This window comes from Ziziphus jujuba, chromosome 5, assembly GCF_031755915.1.
Source record: "Ziziphus jujuba cultivar Dongzao chromosome 5, ASM3175591v1".
Classification (NCBI taxonomy): Eukaryota; Viridiplantae; Streptophyta; class Magnoliopsida; order Rosales; family Rhamnaceae; genus Ziziphus; species Ziziphus jujuba.
This window is the reverse complement of record NC_083383.1, coordinates 28,261,761-28,280,868: the sequence shown is the minus strand read 5'-3', so window position 1 is coordinate 28,280,868 and position 19,108 is coordinate 28,261,761. Positions and strand designations below refer to the sequence as shown.

The 19,108-nt window shown below is 33.2% G+C and overlaps 1 protein-coding gene across 1 annotated transcript; it reads left to right on the top strand.

Moving 5' to 3' along the window:
- Positions 1-12,230: 12,230 nt before the first annotated feature.
- On the top strand, positions 12,231-15,065 carry LOC132803788 (uncharacterized). The gene is made up of 4 exons (XM_060817320.1): positions 12,231-13,350; positions 13,438-13,933; positions 14,270-14,760; positions 14,854-15,065. The coding sequence occupies exons 1-4, from the start codon at positions 12,231-12,233 to the stop codon at positions 15,063-15,065; spliced, it is 2,319 nt and encodes a 772-aa protein (XP_060673303.1).
- Positions 15,066-19,108: the final 4,043 nt, after the last annotated feature.

Here is a 19,108-nt window from a genome sequence, read left to right as displayed (position 1 = left end):
ACAAGGTCATGTGGTATTTTGCCAGGCCAAATTAAAACAAGATATGGCTACCAAATATGATCAAGTTCATGTCATCTTAAGGATGATGTTTGGTTCCCTCATGGATAAACTCAATTATTAAGTATCATATTACAGTAGCGAAAATGGTAAAATATGAATTTATTGACATACTAAGACTCTATTTAGGAAAAGTGAACCTTGTTGAGATCATATGATTAATAAAAATATAATTTTAAAACTTTTGATATGATCTAAAGACTGAAAAAGAAAATCTTGACATTAGTATTTGATTTAAACTTGGTTGCATATATATAGATATATATATATATATATAGGATGAGGCTATTTGGTGCGGGTTCGAATGTAGCGGCTATTTGGTGCGCGTTCGAATGTAGACGGACTACACCATAGAACAACCATATATATATATATATAGACCATCTATTTTCCAGATTTATTATTGTTATTAAGAAATAATAATAATAAATTTGGAGATTAATTGAGGATTAAAATCAGCTTGAATAAGACTACTTAGAGAGCCAAATAAGGCTAGAGTTTTTTATATTTGAAACATTGGTTTATAATCAATATTTAATTCAAAGACTTGTGCTTGATTTATTATCATCTTTGGTCAAATTTCAAATGGAAGAAAAATATGCTTAGGTTGAACAAGTTTCCTAATTTAAGAGTTTTGAATAATTATAAGGAGTGATTGATAGGATTGCCCTTAGAATCCTTCACAAATGCTTAAAATGGTCCTACCTAGTGAAGTTTTACCAAATTCTCTATTGAAAATCCAGTAAGAACCTCCTCGTAATACAGATGTAAACCAATAATATAGATAAAATATCATAAATATATATATATTTTTTATGAAATTCCCGCAAGAACATCAATACAAAGATCAAAAGGTCCCAAACCCAAGATTCAAGAGAGAAAAAGATAATATAAAGAGTTATATATATTAGATTAATCCATCAGAGCAATAAAAAGAAGTATAATAGTTTAAGACTAAATAAAGACAACATAAATAATAAGTCCAACGGAAGCACATGAAAAAGGATAATACATTAACAATGGAAGTAAAAAGGTGATAAAAATATGAAAGGATGAATATACTAAAAGGATAATGAAGATGCTAGACGTAATGTGCGCAACTTGTCAGTTAAGGTCTAGGAGAACAATTTGAAAGTATAAAACTATAAGACATGCTCAGTAAGTGGAATAAAATAATAATATAAAAATAGCCATTTACTTCAAAATCTTTCACTTAAGATCTCCCTTTCATTCTTTTGAAAGTTTCCCTTTCATAAAACCTAACTTGTACCCTAAATCAATATCATAAATTAAACAATTCATAATTAAATAATTTAAAATATTAATAGAAAACTGAAACATAAATTTAATACTAAACAATAAATAATATAATCAATAATCATATAAGAGATAATGAAAATATAGTAAAAACCAACAATATATGTATATTCGCAAGAAAAGTCATATAATGGACCATAAGATATACCTAGCACTGCAAGTTGGTGTAAAGTGTCCCAAAACACCATCAAACAGCAAAGAGATACAAAAACACCAATGTCATAAGGGAATAACACACAACTCATCATCACTCAAAGAGAATGATACAAAAGAGAATCATCATTCTGTCATATTATGAAAACCTATCAGCCTATGATCACAGAGGAGTGACACACAATTCATTATTACTCCAAGAGAATAACACATAACTTAATTATCATTCTTTCATGTTGTGGCTACACATAAGATGGTTAAGCCTGCGCACAACTAATTAACATAAAACAAAACCATAAGTACTATTTAGTACACCCTTTAAAAACAACAGTGTAGTATTCATAAACCATCATTTCAAGATCATACTTTCCATTTTTCCCATCTAAATATGGTATCGTAAACTATAATTTAATACTCAAACTTAACCATTTATTTAAATATTTCAAATATTCTAAATTACTATTTTATGCCAAAACATAAATACTAATAGTGAAAAATATATCATTATTAATCACTTTTAAACATCTTGAAATATAAAATGCTTATATATACTTAAAAATATACAACTTCCAATTTTCTCTCTCAAAACCAATTATTCTGTAAATAAACTAAAATATCAATTCAAATACTAAGATATCTAATTACCAAAATTTTCAAGTTCACTTTGAACTTATCAGAATTTAAAATCACTTAAAATATTATCAAAAGTTACATGAAATGATAACATAACTATTTAAAATCATATATTAATATACTATTTTCATACATGTATTACCATAAAATAAAAGGCAATTGAACAAAAATGAGTGGATAGGTAGAAACACAAGATACGCAAAGGAGTAGCAATGTAGATCTTATAACTTATCCAAAAGTAGACATTTCCACATAATATACAAAGAACACTATATGATAAACATTTAAATCAAACCATACATATAAAATATTCAAACCAAATATATATTGTACTAATATGCCTAAAATTATTTAAAAACACAAACCACTCGTGTATACCGCTGATGTCCACTTCTATTCGTTCACAGGGTTGCTTCCAAGCTCAGCACGGATGTTGACAATATGATAAAATATTCCTTAGAATTCAAAATCAAATCCAAGATATTAATGCGTAGCAAATGTCTTAAAATACTTTATACAACTCTAAAATTATATAAATTAGACAACAAATGATTCAATTATATTGCGAATCTTTAGAACTTGATACCCGAAATTGAAATTTTCCACGTAAAGGAAAATTTTATGACATTGAACTTTTCAATGGGTCTTATTAACATCTAATTACACAAAACCAACTCCAATTTGATCCTAAATTGTTCAAATACAGTCTAGTTTTACCTGTTATTTAACTAATTGATCCAAAAATGAAAATATATATAAACGATGTCCAAAATTCATAAAATTTATGTCAATGAAAAGGTTGTGGAATGGGAACAAGAATGTAAGCTCACATTGGTCTAAAAAGGTTGATGGTGGCTAGAAAACAGGTCATAAAATTTAGCAAAATTTGATGTTGATGGATCTCTTAAATCGTGAAAATTTTCAACAAACGAAAGATGGATTTAAGCTCAAAATGTTCAAAATAGGGGGAAAAGATGTGTGGGTTGGCCTAGAATTGCCAAAAAACCTAGTTTTTTTACAACTTTTCGGATTGCCACCATCGACTTTGCCAACCGGATTTACGTACATTCAGCGGTGGTTTAGCTTGAAACTTCATGGCCAAGGTTGTCGTGGGATGGGCAATGTGTGTGGCATGCACATGGTGGTCAACTATGGTCGGAGATGGCTCACATCGATGTGACCTGATTGGTGTGAAATAGTTCGTGGGTCATAAGTCGGGTAGCTCGTAGGTCAAAAGGTTTTTAGGGATAAATTTGGTATTTTTTAAATTATTCAAAAAGCACAGTTACCCATGTATATATAGATTCTTGGATCATTAACAAACAAAAATTTAAGATTGATTTAAACATTAATATAATACTGATATAAAAAATCTTTCCAAAGCCATAACTTTTCAACCGTAATTCAGAATCAAGCATGCTATTGATCTATGAACTCATATCAATGAGCTCTATGCAATGAAATAAGAGTCAAAACCAAAATCCATTTCCAAAAAAAAAGTTATACTTGGTCCCACTTAAAAATCCAATTTGGTCAAACTTGGTCAAACAATCCAAATTTTCAAATTTCAGATATTTTCAGGACGGATCGTTACAGTAATTCTTTCCATCATGATAATTGCCTTAACCTCAGAAGCTTCATTCTAAAAATAGATCCATTGAAGACCAAGAAGGGGATCTACATCTCTCTGATCTCCCAATCAATCAAACATATTACTATTCTTTCACAATATTTCCTTTTTAATTTTATTTTTGGTCATATATTTATTCATTTTTCAGAAATTTTTTTATAAATTTTATTTTACAATATATCAGTTATTTTTTAGTTGAATATTTAAAGCCTTATTTTTTAGCAAATAAAAAAAAACCTTTAATTTGATTGTTTTTTGTAAATTAATATAGTTGCCCTGATTTTGTCAGATTTATTTTTGTACAATTTTTATTATCATATTTTTTTTTCTTTTTTTTTTTCTCTAATCTAATATAGAGTGATGAACGATAATACTATACAATATTATACCATCGTTACCATATCAAGATATTTTGATTTTATAAACTAGGATACAGTCCAAATGATTAATTTATCCTTATTGATTTGCACATAAAGTTAGGATATTATGATATAATAATGACTGATCGTAACATATATACATATGCTGTAACACCCAGTCCCAAAGTACACCGAATTTTTTTTCACGTTGACCGAGATTGATAGGATTTGACTGCCATTGACCAAGAAGGGGTAAATTTTTATATTTTACATTTACTGAGGCACCGTTACGAAGTATATGTCTACCCGAGTTCGTAGACTAGTAGCATGTCAAAATCTGAGCTACCATTTTGAAGTTATGAGTAAGACAAATTGCGATCCAAACTATCCGAGGGTGCCAAGTTTGACTTTTTATTTTTGTAGAGTTTTGCTTTGACTCTGGTATGTTTGTAAAGTACTCATCAATATGAGTCCATAAACTAGTGGCACGCCTAATTTAGGCATTTGGTTGAAAAGTTATGGACCTGCAAAGTTTTTTTAATACCGTATTATTTTATATTATTTTATACGTGTGAAAAACATGTGCACGGTGTGTGCCACATGTCGACTCCCCAGCTTATCCTGTGAGTGCACAGTGTACCCATAGGGTGTTTTTTTAATTGGCCAAAACTGAGTGTGGGGGAGGGGGAAGAGAGAGAGAGAGAGAGAGAGGAGAGAGAGCCACCACCAGCCTTACGTTGTTGACCCATTTTCGACCACCATTAAGCTACACACACCACACTCCTAGGAAGCTCACCTCATTTCCAACCGGCCAGCCAATTTTCATGGCCAAGCGACCACCGACGCACTCGGATCGAGGCAATTTCTGACGATAGTGCCGATTTCTTCTCTGGCCATTTTCTCTCAAATCAAACCTCTGTTTGCTTCATCGCCAGTTCCATTGGATTACCTATCACCATATCTACCTCCCTACCAAATTTCACGGCCATTGGCTACCAGACGGCCCAGCAGCAGTGAGTTTCTCCGATAGGCACGGTGGCTCACCGTGAAATCCTATTCCGGTGATCCCCCCTCCCCTTCCCACTAATTCAACCTCCCTGAATCCAAATCTAAGGTCCTTTTCCTCCAACTCTCAACAATTTGTGAGATCCAAGGACATTAAGTCCAAAACCTTTCCGACGAGCCACAGGTCCGAACTCTGGGAGGTAAGCCTCAATACGTGATTACTTGTAAATTTCGGATACCGTTTGTGTTAGCTTCCTCAGGTACCCATGTGTAAAATACCCAAATAAAATATTGATTTAATTGATCTTGTGTAATATTGATATTTAGGAGCACGTGTGAGTCCTGGGACTGATCCTGTGGAGGATCTTGATTGATATGCGTGCTTGAGGTGAATGACTCGCCTTCAATTTATTTTCGGACATTAAATTATGCATATTTTGTTTTAATTGATTAATTTAAAAATATGTTGTATGTGCTACATATTTGATAAATTTTATTTGGAAATTTTTATGCCAAAAATTTGGGGTAGAATAAAATATGTGTGCATATGAATTATATTCTGATTTTGAGGAAACTCGAATTTAATTTTTAATAAATTATTGTTGAGAATATTTTGGGATTTTGATGCATACTAAATTTGTTGCATGGATTTAAGAATAATTACACAGGATTTAAATATTATTTTTTAGAGTGGATTGATTTTACAGATTTGAAGGAAAAAAAATAAATAAATTTATAATGCATTGAGGCGAATTTCGAAAATCATTTTATGATATTAGAAAATTTGGATATATATATATATATATATATACCATTGGATTTGAGGTGATGGATTAATTTATGAATTGGAATTGATGGGTGTTAGCCCTTGTTTTATAAAAATTGGAAATTGGTATATATAGATATATATTTGGCTTTTAAGACGTACTATGCAGTACCGGTGTTCTGTAGTTGTGGATGTGATTAGCGCGCAGGCGGAGTGTGATGAGTGCGCAGGTTTATACTCTCCCATGGTTGCCATCAGACCGAGAATAGGCAAGTTTGAGATTGGCTATAGCTGCCCTTCTCCATGGCTGGGATTGAGGTTTATAGCATCGGCGCTGCTGGGACAGCCAAGCGGCCTGGATACAGGTTTTTTTCTTTAACCTCCCTGTCAGTGGTGCTTTGGGACACTGGGCACCATCAGGCATCACTGATATATAGTTTGCGCGCCAAGCTATTTTCCCGATATGATTTTCAAAACTAAATGTTTTCAAATTTTATTTGAAATTAAAAATATTTAACTGTGATTTTATTAATTATTTAAATTGGAGTCTCTCATTACTTTATTTATTGCATATTAATTGCATTTTTATTATTAATATTTTTTGATTATTTCATTGATTTGAATATTTGTTTAGTTAATTTTGGTCTATGCTAAATCCTTCTAATATGAATTCTATCATTTATTTGTTTATTGTGACTTTATTTAGCTTATGGTATTATATTATAAATTTAATTAATTGTTATTAAATTGTTCTAAAGGTACATTTTAAATTCACAATATTGCATTTATTTATTTATGGATTCCTTAATTTTTGGAGTGTAAAATTACAAGGTTTTACGAAAACGTTTTAAAATTGGAACCTTTCTAACTGAGTGAATTGTGAGAATTTTAAGAGTAAATGTTATTTTTCAAATAATTACTATTTATATTTATTATCCTTATTCCTTAATAGATGAAATCACTCACTGAGATGATTAGCATCTTACGTTTTAAAATTTGTTCCCTTAGACCCAAGTTAGTAGACATTGATCATCCGAGGTGAGCTCGACGTTTTCTTCCGTCGCTGAAAATTGGAGTAGCTCCTTCTTTTCATTGTTCCTATCTTCTTATATTTCTTTCCTTTCACTGTTGTATTAACTATTATATTAGTGTTTGTAATTTTAAATGCTTTGTATATTGCATTGAACATTTATTTAATTAATATTGCACTGGTTCCCTGTTAATTTTGAAGTGCTGCAAATTTATGGAAATTAAATTGTAGTAAGGTGGGAGAAATAAAGAGATATTGTTAAAAGTATATTTCTATGCAGAAAATTTAATGGTAAGTCCAACCCTTAGGGGAGATGCTGCCGGATGTTCCATTGAAGGGTCCGGTAAGGTTTACTTAGGATCAGAACTTGTCTAGGTTTCCGGTAAGGGATCTTAGATGGGTCCTGACAGATTGGTATCAGAGCCAGGTTCTTGTATTCCTAAGGGACTATGCATTGTTATACAACCCATCCGTAAGTTACTCCTATCCCTGTTGTAATTGTGATAAAGTTTTCTATCTCTGGATTCTTGTTTGTTCCTTCAAAATTTGCTGTGATGTGTAGGCGGGACGCACGTAGTACCCGAGAGGCCTAGGCCGAGAGTTTCGGATAATTTAATACGTGTGATCCAATTTAATATAAGAGGAGCTGGATAACTTATATAAAAGAAATAGTTGATATTAGCTAATACAAAACACAGATGCGAGTTTAACCGAAAAAAGAAAAAAAGAATAAAAAGACCTCACCCTTGCCCAAGCAAATAATACCACATCAGAGAGAGATTGATCGATGTACATGTTCAAGTGCCGACAATTCAACAATTTTTGAATTCTGATGAAAGATTGTATATGCAGACGGAAGAAGATTTTTGAATTGGTAAAGATTGATGTTTTTGGAGTTTTGTGAATTTTTGGGTTTTTTTTTTTTTTTTTTGGATGAATTTCTAGTGTGACATTGCTGGTGGGTAAGAGACCAAAAGAACAGGACAAGAAACCAAAGAGAAAAAAAATGAAGAGTGACGGAGAGAAAATCCAAAGAGAAAAACACAAACCCATGAGTAACAGCCAAATTGCTCAGATGGATATGAGGTTATTTGGGACTTGGATGAACACAAAAACAATTTTTTTTTTTTTCTTTAGGATCTGGTGGTTCTTTTAGATATGGAGAGCAGTAGTTTTTCTTCCCCCCCCCAAACCAAGATTTGGTGGTTCTTTCATACATGGAGACCTGGATTGGCGATGTTAATAGAGATATGTGGCAGTTTTTTTTTTTAATTGGATAAATATTTTTAATTAAGCTATTTGAATAAAATAATTATGAATAAAAAATATTAATGCTAATAAAATATATAAATTTGGATATTTTAATTTTATTTAATAAAAAAATAATATAATACATTATAATACCAAACACAATATAGTATAATATTGTACAATTCATTCCAATCTATTCAAATACAATATATTACAATACAATACTACATATCAAATGAGACATTGGTGAATATAAAAACCTTATCACTTTGAATGAATATAAAACCTTATCACTTTTATCAACGAAATGTCAACAAACAGCATACGATTTATATCCCAAAAACCTTGATTATGCATGAACTATTTATAATTTTTATTAAATAAGATGTGTCTAGTTACTTAATAGGCATAATTATCAATTGACAAAGTATAATTTAAACGAAAGGCTACTTAACGATACCGATGGCTTCTTGAAACCCAATATTTGTATATCTCTTTCAAGAGTCACTGGTCAAGAGTCAAAGATTTGATTTTATATTATTTCAGAGTTTATTCAGACTATGTCCCTAAACTTTTTAATTATATGGATTCTTTTGAAACTCATAGTTGTGTAACTTTATAAATCCTTTGAATGCCTATTACAATTAGGAAAGAGGTATTTCACATATACAATAAAATATTGTGTCTTTGAAAAAAAAAAAAAAAAGAAAAACGGTTAGTTATATTTTAATATATTTGATTTTTAGAGTTTTGCAATTTAGGCTTTTAATTAGAAGTGGCAATTCGTGTCCACGTGTTGACCCATTTCATAATCATGTCAAAAATGCTCAACTCTAACCCGACTCGTTTATTAATCGTGTCAAGTATCTAAATACTAACTCAACCTATTTATAAATAAGTTAATCTGACACTACCCATTTAACATGATTACTTTAACAGATCGTGTTAACCTATTAACCTATAACCTGAATATTGATCTATTAACCTAAAACTTAACCTATTTATTGAAAATTAACATATTAATTCAAAATTAACATATTTATTGAAAATTAACTTGTTTATTAATATATCTATTCTACTAACTTGAAAATCAAGCTCTCTATTTAGAAATGATTTAAAAATAATAATTAAAAATAACATAAAAATAACTTAAGCATTAAAAAATTAAGATACAATATTTAAATTTCATAGTAATATACCTTCAAATTATATTTGCAAATCCTAATCCACAAAATACAAATCTCAATACATGTGCTTTTATAAAAAAATTACTTTTATAAAGTTTTTTAATTTATAATATTTTTTATTTATTAAATAATATATTATGGGTAAAATTATAATTTAAAATTAAACTTAAATGGGTTGTAATAGGTATATAATTGTGTCAGGTTGAAACTGACATGTTTACTAAATAGATCATAATGAGTTAATTTTGAGTTAAACAGATTAATTCGAAAATGATACAATTAATAATCGTATTAAACGGATTGATCTGATTATGATCCGAACCGATTTATGAGAAACCTAAACTCATTTATTCCTTATAGTTTTCGAATGGTATTGCCATGTCATAACCCAAATTACTACCTCTACTTTTAACTTTTCAACTTAGCAATTAGGATCTCAATTTTTTAATTTATTGCAGTTTGGGCATTTTTAAATTTTGACTAATATAGCTAAGCAATCATCTCACATAACTGATATTGATTTGTATAACATTTTGAACTAAAATATAATAAAACGCAAAATTGTAAAATTTTATGTTTTTAGTTTCTTCCAATTTGAAATTTAATACAATTTAATATTAATTTGGAGGCCTTCACCAACTTTTAAAAAAAAAAAAAAGATACTGAAATGCAAACAAATAGTTGTAATATTTTGCATTTTAATATCCTTCTAATTTGAAAATTGATACAATCTGATACCAGTTACATGAGACTGCTATTAAACCTTATAATTAAAAATCAAAGAAAGTTTAAGTTATAACAAATTGAAAAATCAAGGGTTTAATTTATTAAGTCAAACCTTGAAAGTTGAATGTACCAAAATACAATTAATCCCAAAAGAAAAAAAAATTAGAATCAATGTTCGCCCTTAACCATACCCTTTTTTCCTTTGAAAAATTGTTATTCAAGTAGTTATAATTTAGTTCCGGCAAAGATAGTCTAATAGCAATATTCATACCTCTTTATAAAATAGTCTAATAGCAATATTCATACCCCTCTACATGTGAGATACTATGTTCAAATAATCCTAACAATAAAACTGTTGTAATTTAGTTTCTCTATTGCTTTACAATTTGTTATGATTGACCAATTGGATTTATTAGGCTAACCATATAGCAAACAACTTTGTTTCATGTGACTTGCATTAATTGTAAATTTCTTAAAGAATATAAATGTTTGAACTTTACTAATAGCCAAAAGAATCTTGCTATTTGTCATCACTGGTGACGACGTTTATATGATAAATTTTAATTAAAGCACTTAATTCTATCAAAATTGTACCTATTTAAATTGTCATTTGACATATAGGTTTCATTGATAATTGTTCATCAGTAGTGACAAATAGTATTTTTCTAACCAAAAATCCAAAAAAAACAGCCAAAAAAAAAAATCATAAAAAAAAAACTTAAAAATTTTAAATGGACTAAATTGCACTATATTGTAAATCAATATCTTAAACTGCAAGGTTTTCAAACGAGGACACAATCATAGTAAATTAAAGAATATTGTGTAATTAGTCCTAAATATAAAGTCAACAGATGCTTTTTTATTTTTTATTTTTTATTTTTTGGCTTTAATTGTCCTGCCCTAGATGAACCTCAACAATATCATTGGGGAACATAAATAAGGTCCTATATAATATAACTTTTGCTTCTTCCTTTATTTTTTCAAAAAACACTTTTTAAAAAAGCTATTCTTTATTAACCTTAATTAAAAATGCTTATAACCCACAAAAATACGTCCAAAAAATTATCCAAAATTCAAACATTACTAAAACTGCTTTTGAACCTCATAAGCTATTTTTCTTCTAAAAAGCTATATAAGCTTTGATATGATTCAAGTTAATATAATTGCATTTCTTGAGGGGATAAAAGCACGCACAAAGCCAACTAAGTCTACTCTAGCAAAAAAAAAAAGAAGCCAACTGAGTCTAATTAATAAACATTTTTTTTGGGCAGGAGGATTAGGACCTCAAAAAATTAATTAATTGCCTCTGAATTTATATCTTCTTTTTTTTTCCCCTCTCTTTTTAGTCAATTGCAACCTAAGTTGTATTATTTTCACCAATTTAAATAAATTAAAGTAATGATAATGTTGGGTCACATTGGTTGCATGGCCCATGCAGGTCTTACGTGGCCAATTAGTGGGATTGTGGGGCCGTTAGGAATAGGTCTAATACTGGTGCTATTATCTTTAGTAGTGGGTAGAATAAAATTAGTTAATATATTATTGTTATTTTGTTTAGTTGTTATTTCAGTTGTAGGCATGACTGTATTGCGGGTAGGGGCAGTTAGTGGTAGTAATGGGGCCGAATATTTTGGAAGTCATTTCTTGATTCTTGTTATGTAGGGGTATATATATTGTACTGTAGGAATGAAATATGGCATCAGATAAAGTTTATTAACCTTCTCTCTAACTTTCTCTCTCTAGTCTCTCTCTCTAGAATATTGCTCTGTTCTTCTATAACCGAAACAGGGGAGTTCCTTCCTTTTCTATCTCTTCCTTTTCATTGCTTTGAAATTCTGAACCTAACATTTGGTATCAGAGCCTAGTTCCATCTCTTCTCTCTTTACTCTCTTCATCCTTTCCACTCCGATTGGCCCTGCTTTTACTGCCCAAAACAGGGGCTTACCTCACATATACACAACACTCTCATCATTGGTTTTCAAACCTAGTTCAAATGGATACCCGGGGCAAGACTAATGCTGAATTTCGAAATGAGATAAACGAGGCCCTGGCAAGACATGAGACTAGTATCCACTAGGTGAATACACAGTTCGAGCAAGTCACTGCAACATTGCAAATGGTTTTGTCAGAACTTCAATCTCTTCAGGTGTCTACTAAATCATTCCAACCCTCTCAGGATATCAATCCCTTTTCTCTTGAAGAATCCTCAAACACAGCCAACAAACCCAACCACCATCAACTGAAACTTTTCTTCCCGAAATTTGATGGAGAGGACCCGCAGGGATGGGTGTGCAAAGCAGAACAATATTTTGAGTTCCAAGGAGTTCCTGCTAACCAACAAGTTACGTTGGCATCATTCCATTTGGAGGGATTGGCCCTCCAATGGCATAGGTGGTTCATGAAATTTCGTGGGCCAGTATCTTGGAAAGAGTTTACAAAAGCCATTCTCCTACGCTTTGGACCAACTGAATTCGAAGATCCTTCCGAATCTTTGACTCGTCTACAACAGACCACCACAGTAGAGGCTTACCAGGAGAATTTTGAGAAATTATCCCACCGAATTGACGGATTGCCGGAATCGTTTTTAATTGGGTGTTTTATTGCAGGCTTAAGAGATGACATTCGCTTAGATGCTAAAATCAAACATCCACCAACTTTGACCGAAGCCATAGGGGTGGCTCACCTAATTGAGGAACGAAATCTCCTGCAAAGGAAACTTCCACAATTCCATCGTTCACCAACGCCTTCAACTCGAACACAGGAAAATTCCACGGAGGGATTACTTGGACCTCCACCTTCTCAAAAATCCACATCCAACATCACTTCCACTACTTTCCGACGTATAACCCCACAAGAAACTCGTGAACGACGTGAAAAAGGCTTGTATTATTACTGTGACGAAAAATTTGTTTCTGGCCATCGTTGTGCCCGACCTCAGCTCTTCATGATAGGCGATGATGTTGAGACCATTGAAGGAAATCTGGAAGACACGGCAACAGAGGAGCTTGAAGGAACTACACCCGAAATCTCGTTCCATGCCATAGCGGGTACGAATCATCCGCAAACAATTCGAGTTATTGGACAGTTGCAGAACAAGGATTTAACAGTACTCATCGATGGTGGGAGTACCCATAATTTCATCGATCAAGCAGTGGTCACCAAATATGGCTTACCTGTTGAGAAAAGCAAGAAGTTTCATGTTATGGCAGCCAACAAAGATAGAATTGAATGTGCTGGTCTCTGCCATGCGCTCACCATGAAAATTTAGGGGTGTCCCGTGACTGCAAATTATTACGTGCTTCCTGTGGCGGCTTGTCCGATAGTTCTGGGTGTCGAATGGCTTACTACACCTGGACCGATCGAAACCGATTATGCCCGCCTCACTATGACATTCAAACAAGATGGGATCATTCATACTTTTCAAGGAGTCCAACAAGGACTAGAAGTCCTTTCTCAGAAGGAATGCCAAAGCTCCCACGGGTCAGTAGGATTGGGTACAGGATTCTTCCTCCAGCTGGTTGCCACATCAGCCACCAAAAAAATCTCAACCCACCCACCAGAATTAGATAGACTCCTCTCCAAATTTCCAGTAGTCTTCCAAAATCCTACGACTCTTCCACAACAGAGATCCCATGACCACCGAATTCAACTTCTGGCGAATAACCCTCCTGTGAATGTGCGTCCCTACCGTTACCCACACTATCAAAAGGCCGAAATAGAGAAAATTGTTCGTGAACTTCTCCAAATAGGACTCATACGTCCCAGCCACAGTCTGTTCTCTTCACCGGTGTTATTAGTTAAGAAAGCAAGTGGGGAGTGGTGATTTTGCATGGATTACCGAGCACTTAACAGGATCACTATTAAAGATAAATATCCCATACCCGTGATTGACAAGTTACTGGATTAGCTCCACGGTGCCCAATTTTTTTCAAAATTGGATTTATGATCCGGGTACCATCAGATTCGCGTACACAAAGTAGACATTCCCAAGACGGCGTTTCGAACTCATGAAGGCCACTACGAGTTTGTCGTAATGCCTTTTGGCCTCACCAATGCCCCAGCCACGTTTCAAAGCTTGATGAACGACATCTTCCGAACTTACCTATGGAAATTCATTCTGGTATTCTTTGATGACATTTTGATTTTTTCTAAAAGTTGGGAGGAACATCTGAGCCATCTCCATACAGTTCTCTCCATTCTTGCCGCTAATCATTTGTTTGCAAAGGAGTCAAAATGTGTTTTTGGGGTGACTACTGTTGAATATCTGGGCCACATAATTTCTTCAGCAGAAGTAAGTGCTGACCCTGTCAAGGTGCAAAACTTTCGAGAATGGCCAACCCCGTCGACCATCCGGGAGGTTTGTGGATTTCTGGGTTTAGCAGGATATTATCGGAAGTTCATTAAACACTTCGGAGGCATTGCACCGCCCCTCACTAAATTACTCAGCAAGGAAGGATTTCATTGGACTCAAGAGTGCGACGTTGCTTTCCAACAGCTGAAGACGGCACTAACCACAGCCCCTGTTCTGGCACTTCCAGATTTTTCACAGCCTTTTGTTATTGAGTGTGATGCCAGTGGAATTGGAATTGGTGCGGTATTGTCCCAAAATGGACGACCCCTTGCTTATTTCAGTCAAGCAAGGCTCGGTACTTTCCCTCTTAGCATATGAAAATGAGATGTTGGCGGTGGTTAAATAGTACGCAAATGGTGACCATACCTGCTCGGGAATTCTTTTACAGTCCGCACTGATCAACAAAGTCTGAAATACTTGTTGGAGCAGCGCATAACAACACTGGCTCAAGCACGTTGGTTACCAAAACTACTTGGGTATGATTACCACATTGAATATAAACATGGGAATGAAAACCAAGTTGCCGATGCCCTCTCTCGAGTTGAGCTCAATTTCATTTCAATTTCCACACCACAAGCGGATTGGTGGAGCCATCTGTAGTTCGCGTGTGCCCGTGATCCATACTACATGAACTTTGGTTCCTCTCCGCACCAAACACAACGGGATGGCATCTGGTTTGAGCATGGCAAAGTCTCACTTAGTCCATCATCTACCTTGTTGCCAACCATTATAGCTGAGTGCCACTCATCTCCAATGGGAGGACATTTCAGGTTCCAGAAGACCTTATCACGTTTACGCAAAGATTTTAGATGGCCTGGTATACACCAAATTGTCAAGGACTTTGTTAGCCAATGCGATGTTTGTCAACGGTGCAAGGAAAATCACCAGACACCGGCAGGGTTACTCCAACCTTTGCCCATTCCTGATCTTATTTGGTCCGATATCTCGATGGATTTTATAGAGGGGCTGCCTCCTTCAAATGGATATTCAGTTATCATGGTGGTGGTGGACCGGTTGTCCAAGTATGCCCATTTTGTTCCTCTAACTCATCCATTCACAGCTGCGATCGTGGCTAAGGCTTTTGTTAGTAACATAGTCCGACTCCATGGCATGCCCACTTCCATCATCTGTGACCGAGATAAAGTTTTTATCAGTTCCTTTTGGAGGGCACTTTTTCAGTTGCACGGCATTAAGCTTTGTATGAGTTCTAGTTACCATCCTCAGACGGATGGCCAAACCGAGGTGGTTAACCGTACCTTGGAACAGTACTTGCATTGCTTCACTGGTCATCAGCCAAGGCATTGGAAGGAATGGTTGTCGTGGGCTGAATATAGCTACAACACATCCAAGCATTCTTCAACTCAAATGACTCCCTTTGAGGTTGTGTATGGCAGGTCCCCACCAACTCTGCTTTCCTATGTTCCCAGATCATCACGTGTTGATGCAGTAGATTCCTATCTTCGAGACCGTGATAAGGTGTTGCATCTTCTTCGTGCCAACCTTCTACAAGCTCAGTCTCGGATGAAGATTTCTGCTGATCGGCACCGTCATGAGGTAGCTTTTGCAGTGGGGGATTTCGTGTATCTTAAGCTCCAACTGTATCGGCAGACCTCGGTAGCTTTTCGAGCATCACTCAAGCTTGCCCCACGTTTTTACGGGCCTTATGAGGTGCTGGACCGTGTGGGTACCGTAGCTTACAAGTTGGCATTGCCACCAGGGTCGAAAATTCACAATTTATTTCATGTGAGTCTCTTGCACAAACACATGGGGAAATTGCCAATGGTTTCACAACAACTGCCGCCAATTTCGGATGAAGCTACGATTTTTCCTTGGCCAGAAGCTGTCCTTGACCGCCAAGTGACACAAAAAGGTCGTTATCGGCCAAAAACAAAAGTGCTAATCAAGTGGCAAGGGCTGCCTGAGGAAGATGCTACGTGGGAAAATGCATGGCGGTTTGCGCGGACCTATCCAGATTTCCTCCTTGAGGACAAGGAGTCTTAAGGGGGGGAGAATGTTGGGTCACATTGGTTGCATGGCCCATGCAGGTCTTACGTGGCCAATTAGTTGGATTGTGGGGCTGTTAGGAATGGATCTAATACTGGTGCTATTATCTTTAGTAGTGGGTAGAATAAAATTAGTTAATATATTATTGTTATTTTGTTTAATTGTTATTTCAGTTGTAGGCATGACCGTATTGCGGGTAGGGGCAGTTAGTGGTAGCAATGGGGCCGAATATTTTGGAAGCCATTTCTTGATTCTTGTTATGTAGGGGTATATATATTGTACCGTAGGAATGAAATATGGCATCAGATAAAGTTTATTAACCTTCTCTCTAACTTTCTCTCTCTAGTCTCTCTCTCTCTAGAATATTGCTCTGTTCTTCTATAACCGAAACAGGAGAGTTCCTTCCTTTTCTATCTCTTCCTTTTCATTGCTTTGAAATTCTGAACCTAATAGATAAGTGTTTTTTTTTTTTTTTTCCTTATAGAGTAAGCAATTAGCTATTGGATAGCGTAAACGCATATGAAAAAATAACAACAATTTTGTGACTGCCAGATTTCCTTAACCCACCCACCGCTGCCTTCTTTCACACCTATATTTGGTCAGTGCATGGCGTCAGCCATGACGGATAAGGCCGACATTTCATATAATTTCTATTATAAAATGGAAAATTTGATTTCAATCATTTCAGTTTTATTTTAACATATTTAAAATTTATTTGTCAGAGTTGTTTTACAATTTCGAATTACAAATATAATTATAACAAAATTAAAATGTTTTAAATAAAATTTATACATTCTAAAATGATAAGGTGTTTTTGTAATTTGACAAATGCATGATGTAATTACCAAAAAAGGAAAAAGACAAATACATTACGTGTTCACTTTTTTGTAGAAACAGTTTGGATGACACTTTTCTTCTTTGTGAGGCAGCTTAAATTCAAGTCTGATCCTTATTGAAAAGATTAATAATTACTATTATAAAAAGGAAAAAATAAAAACGAAGACATATATGTTGGAACAATTAAATTGAAAGAAAATTCACAACAAAATATAGAAATTAATTAATTAATTAATTAACACAAAACCCTTTTGCTAGCTTTCATAGACTATTGAGTTAGGCCCTAGTTTTCGCCCATTCCGGCAATAAAAAAAACATTTTATTGAGACGGGATATCGAGGGCATTAAAAAATACATTCTCTTTTTATTTCTCAATCAGTTTGTACTTTTTTTTCTTTTGTTAAAGCTGTTTTTCTTCCAAATTAATTTTGGTGGAGTTGACCTTTTTTATTTTTTATTTTTTTGGAAGCAACGAAAGTTGACTTTTGGTCCATTCAGTAAATTAATTAATCTCATTAATTTTAATATAAATTACATTATTGGTCCTCAACTATATCGCCATTTTAAAGTCAGTTTTTTTATAAAAAAAAAAAAATTGGCATTTTAATTTCCGAACTTGCAAATATTGCATATTAGTACTTGGATATTATTTCATCCAAAACCATATTTTTTTTTTATAGATCGATTTGTAACACAAGATATAATTTGAAATCAATTTATAAAGTTTAACATAATTTGAGAATTAAATATGATAGTGTATTAACTATATATTTAATTTTCAAATTATATTAAATGTTATATATTAATTCTCAAATTATGTTATATATTATAAATTGGTCTTTAATACAAGAATTGCACATGCATATAAGGGTTGATTTTGGATTGAATCATGTTAAGGGACAAACAGTACAACAATTTAACGAGTTAAGGACTAAAATGCTATAAAAAAATTGTTTAAGGATTGATTTGTAAATGATGGTATAGTTTGGTGACCAATTATGTAATTTACCTTTAATTTTATTTCAATCCTTTTTGGTAAGGCTTTTGAGTTTAAAAACTGTTTCTGAAAATGTTTGGATAATTTTTAAAGTACTTTTAATTTTCAAAAGCACTTCTAATCAAAGCTAATAAAGAATATCTTCTTCGAAAAGTACTTTTGGAAAGCAAAAGCAAAGATAAAAATTGTACCAAATAGGGCATTCATCCCTCCATTTTTTTTTAATTATTTAGAGTCAAAGATATATTGATCATTATTCTATCTAAAATATAATGTATATTTGGATGTTGTTATTAAAGTTATTAGCCTCCATTCACATTGAACTGTGACGAGAAGTCTTAACTCAATAAATGAAGGGTATACAAGTTGAGTAAGGCGTTGCTTGACAGAGTTTTTGTTTTTTGCTTTTACTTTTTCAAAAGTGCTTTATGAAAAAAGACTCTTCACTAATTTTAACTAGAAGTGTTTTGAAAGCTAGAAGTACTAATTGAAAATTATCCAAACACTTAAAAGAAGCAATTTTTAAGCTTTAAAAGTTGTTTTAACTTCCCAAAACTATGCCAATCAAAGCCTAAATATTGGTTGTCTCACATAATTACACATAATAAAACTAATAAAATTTTTTACTTGTTCAACTAGAATTTAGTTTCAAATAGTTAATTAAAGTTCAGTCCATAATATAATGCCCTAATAACATGTCCTCTAAATATAATTTGGAAGATAATTTTCAAATGAACAATACTTTGTAAAATATTATATATATATATATATATACATAGAAATTCCAACTTCACTTATTAGCTTT

What these genes read in the sequence shown, in the direction of transcription:
- LOC132803788 (XM_060817320.1), top strand. Translation starts at nt 12,231, where the DNA reads ATGGTTTTGTCAGAACTTCAATCTCTTCAGGTGTCTACTAAATCATTC. An exon ending in AAGAAAGCAAGTGGGGAGTG is followed by an intron (nt 13,934 to 14,269) that starts GTGATTTTGCAT and finishes TTTTTCTAAAAG; the next exon opens with TTGGGAGGAACATCTGAGCC. An exon ending in TTTCAGTCAAGCAAGGCTCG is followed by an intron (nt 14,761 to 14,853) that starts GTACTTTCCCTC and finishes ATTCTTTTACAG; the next exon opens with TCCGCACTGATCAACAAAGT.